Source organism: Cryptomeria japonica, chromosome 7, assembly GCF_030272615.1.
Source record: "Cryptomeria japonica chromosome 7, Sugi_1.0, whole genome shotgun sequence".
Taxonomy (NCBI): Eukaryota; Viridiplantae; Streptophyta; class Pinopsida; order Cupressales; family Cupressaceae; genus Cryptomeria; species Cryptomeria japonica.
In genome coordinates this window covers 109,980,354-109,984,298 of record NC_081411.1, presented here as the reverse complement: position 1 = coordinate 109,984,298, position 3,945 = coordinate 109,980,354, and the positions used below count along the sequence as shown (strand labels likewise).

The following is a 3,945-nucleotide window of genomic DNA, read 5'->3' as shown; positions in this document are numbered from 1 at the left end:
AAAGCAACAAAATATATTCATCCTCCTCTTTTAGATTAACACTAGTACTACATATCTATCTAAAAATAGGACTAAAACAATTTGAATGATTGACTATCAATTCTTCTTCAACATTTTAAGAAAGCAATTTTATAAAGATTATTTATGAGACCCTTATTGTCACAGATCTCATTGATTCTCTTTTAGAAATTAAAAATGGTGGCGTCCTTAAGACATTCAATAGAACAATATCTACAAGGCACAACCATAAAATCTCTAATCATAATGTATTGTCAAGGCTTCTCTAACCACACCCATATTTGCAAAAGCATTAGTATAATACTTCCACTACATCCACAAAAAATCTACAATACTACAAGAAAGGTGTTCCCTTCTATATTAAGCCATAACTTTGATAGAAAAAGGGAAGTTAATAATGGGATAAGGAACATAATTAAAATTTAACACAATAAAAATTTATTATCATTAATCATGTGACTAAGCCAATAAAATTAATGAACAAATAATAAAGAACAACATAGAAATAGAAGCCATCACACTATATTTATGTTTGGAAATGCTTGCATGAAAAGTTTCTACCTCCAAAGAGACATAATTTGTGTTAATATTAAGAGACTATACACCAATACAATCATTTCTTCCTCTAATAGTATACAAACAATATAAAAACACCTACAAAAGAACCTTACAACCCACCATCACATGGTTCCATTATATAGAAATGTTGAGAACTAGAAACCATTAGGTAGCATCTAGAATGAAGTCAAAACCATGAGCAATGAAAAAACATCCAACACTTCTATGGTCATAGTCAAACACATCTTGAGTAATATGTAACTCCTCTAATGAATCTTACATCTCTCACACTTTCTTGCACATCATAAATATTATATGTTTTATGAAGAGAGTCAAATTGATGAAGATCTTAGTCCTAGACACATTATGAAGACATTCAAATTATTATTTTTTTAATCACCAACAAATTTAAAAGATATTTATAACTCCGAACTTGAACTATTGTAAATTACAATATAACCTGCTACTTAATATCTACTTGCACATTATTGCAAATATTTTTTAAAAATAAATAATATTCATTCCCATATAGACATTGCATTTTGTCCATTGTAACATATATAAAAATCATGGTGTCATCTACATAATTAAATACAGTTAATCCAAACCTAAAAATTATAAGATGAATATTACCCTTGAAAAAGAAACAATGACAAATATGATTGATTGGCCAAGCATAGCGAAGCTATTAGCACATGGGCGTCCCATTTACATAGCAATGCCAACATGCAGTCCAAAGATTTCATCTGTCCATTCTCTGAGTTTGTCACTGTGTTGCATGTGTTTGACAAGTTTAGATAGGACTATATTATCAGCAATCAATTTGTTTGCAGAGTAGATTGGAAGTTAAATCCATTTAAAAAGATGCATGTTACTCAATAATATTTAAAGGGATGAAAAGCCTCCTGTTTTATTATATAATATCATTTACAAAAATGATCAAATAGCTTATCATTTGTATAATTAATACAGTTATGCTGTCGGAGGTTATAAATAAGAATACAGAGTTTGTGAACTCCTAGAAACCAGAAGCCTTCTTCCCTGAGACCAGTGTAGAAAGATTAAATGGGTAGATAACAGAAGAATTTCCACTCCAAATCTGCTGTGAAAACATGTAATAAACCTTTTCAGTTTGATGTACCCTATCCCAGAACACATATGCATTTGTATCATTGCAGAACAAATCCTGTGGAGTCGTCCTTCCACAGAGTACTTCTGCATTAAACAATCCCGATCCACAACATGCTGACTTTGTATCTTTGAAGCCTGCAACACACAAAATTCACATGCATTGGCTATACTGGTTTAGTAACGTGATCACTGAAAATATAAGAAAGGGAAAGTTATAGGTTTTATGGACTGGTTAGGAGTGTTGCTTACCATAGGCTTCACCATTTTGAATTATGTTCAAGAGAGAGTCATAAGTTTTATATTGAATAATGGTTAACCCAGGCAGCTTTTCGCTAAGGTGAGTCACATGCGACTTCAAACCAGTGTTATATGCCACAAATAGCTGGTTCATGGTGTCCGAACATTCACCATTATTTGTATATGTGAAATAAGGATCACATCCTACTGCTGGAATATCGATTACAAGGAATTTCCTTGCCCCAGCCCGATAAAGCCTCTGTCAAGTCACATTCCAATAATTGTACAATTCTTCCATAAAATTATATACTTTGTTTGAAATAATATGAAAAATAAGATTCTGAAACTTACAGCCATGTACTGATCAAAATTTGGATAGCAGCAATGTAACGAACTGTTGAAGAGTAATAGTGTTTTGGCTAGTATCGTTTGATATGTAATCAACAATGTCGTTTGCTCCGATTGAGATGCAGTATATAGATTTGCTCAGGTAGGATTTGGCTTGCGCAGCTCCAGATGGGTATGTCTTCGTCAGAGATGAAGAAAAGTTTTCGAACTGAGCTACTTGGTGACTCATTGGGAGAACATTCTGTGAGATTGAATCAAAGAAAAAACTTTGTCAAACCCAAATAAATGGGTGGTCCTAAGTTCAAGTTCCTGTTAACATAAAATGTTCAACGTCTAGTATCAGGACTATACTAAGGCTAAGAGCCTTGGACCTCAAGGAGGGATGCTGAAGGAACAAGCCACATCCTAACGTAAATGCATCGGTCACAAATGGGCTAGTAAGTCCTTTTATAATAGATTAACCTTATCAATAAGGTGTAAAAATAAATAAAAAACTGATAAATTATTTTATAAAAACATTAAACAATATACAATAGAGAATACAAACTGAAAACAAGAATTTATTTATACTAATGTTGGAAAAAACAATGATCTTTATTCTTCTTTCTTCTCTCACACTATAAAATAAAAATATTACTTGTATAGAGTTCTTCACTTTTTCATTTTCTACATGATGCTTAAAATAAATATTAAAATATTACAAATTTTTAAGGCAATTCAATTTTTGTAGTTAAACTTTTACATGAAAATACATCAAACATGTTGGAAAGAATTAACAAGAGAATCTTTCAAAAATCTTGAGTTGAAAAGAAATTATGAAGAATGAATGTGAGTAGACAAGATTAGTTATTTCAACACTCCTCCTTAATCTTGACTACAAAGGTAGAATTTGTACAAAATTTAGTTGTTAAGGTTCCTCATTGACCAACTACTTTTCTAGAATTATATGTTGTGGAAGAAAGTGAAACAACTCTTAAGGTATTGACTATATGATGTCATCACAGAGTCTATGTTGTGCGTTCACTAAAAGATGTCATTGCAATGATTCTTAAGGGAATAGGTTTATCACTTAAAGAATGTGCCAATCAGGTAATGCTTTGTTGACAACAATTACATGAATAATCTTGATGTGAAGGTATCAACATTGTAATAAATATATTTTTTAATATTTTCAACTCACACAACTTCAACCAACAAAGTTCAAGTTTAGTTCCCAATTTTATAACAATTTAATCACAAATAAGTGGTCCTAAGATAAAGTCCTAACTAGTCCATGTAGAATGTTCAACATAGATCTAGATCAAGGCTAAGAGCCCCGAAGAGCCAACATGTGTCTCAAGGAGAGTATTGGAGAATGAGACAAATCCTGAACATAAATATATTGGACACAAGTGACACAAGGTGTGTGTATAACAACAAACAAAAACTGATCTACTATTCTATGAAGATAACAAACAACACACAAAAGAGATTATAAACTAAAAACAAGAATTTGTTGATAAAAATGATATGGCATAATAATGATTTTTATTTGTATTTCCTCTCTCACGCAACAAAATAAAATTATTAAATTTATAGAGTTTTACTTTACTTTCCACTTTCGATATGATTCTTAAAATAAATATTTAAATATTACAAATTATTCTAGAAACA

The 3,945-nt window shown here is 31.1% G+C and overlaps 1 protein-coding gene across 1 annotated transcript; it reads right to left on the bottom strand.

The window, feature by feature from the left end:
* Positions 1-1,594: 1,594 nt before the first annotated feature.
* On the bottom strand, positions 1,595-2,301 carry LOC131856490 (GDSL esterase/lipase At2g23540-like). The gene is made up of 3 exons (XM_059208281.1): positions 2,296-2,301; positions 1,957-2,203; positions 1,595-1,842 (listed from the first exon to the last, which is right to left on the bottom strand). The coding sequence occupies exons 1-3, from the start codon at positions 2,299-2,301 to the stop codon at positions 1,595-1,597; spliced, it is 501 nt and encodes a 166-aa protein (XP_059064264.1).
* Positions 2,302-3,945: the final 1,644 nt, after the last annotated feature.

Bases quoted from the DNA above. Each gene is read 5' to 3' on its own strand.
- LOC131856490 (XM_059208281.1), bottom strand. The intron at 1,843-1,956 runs GTAAGCAACACT...TGTGTGTTGCAG, and splicing joins TCAAAATGGTGAAGCCTATG to GCTTCAAAGATACAAAGTCA.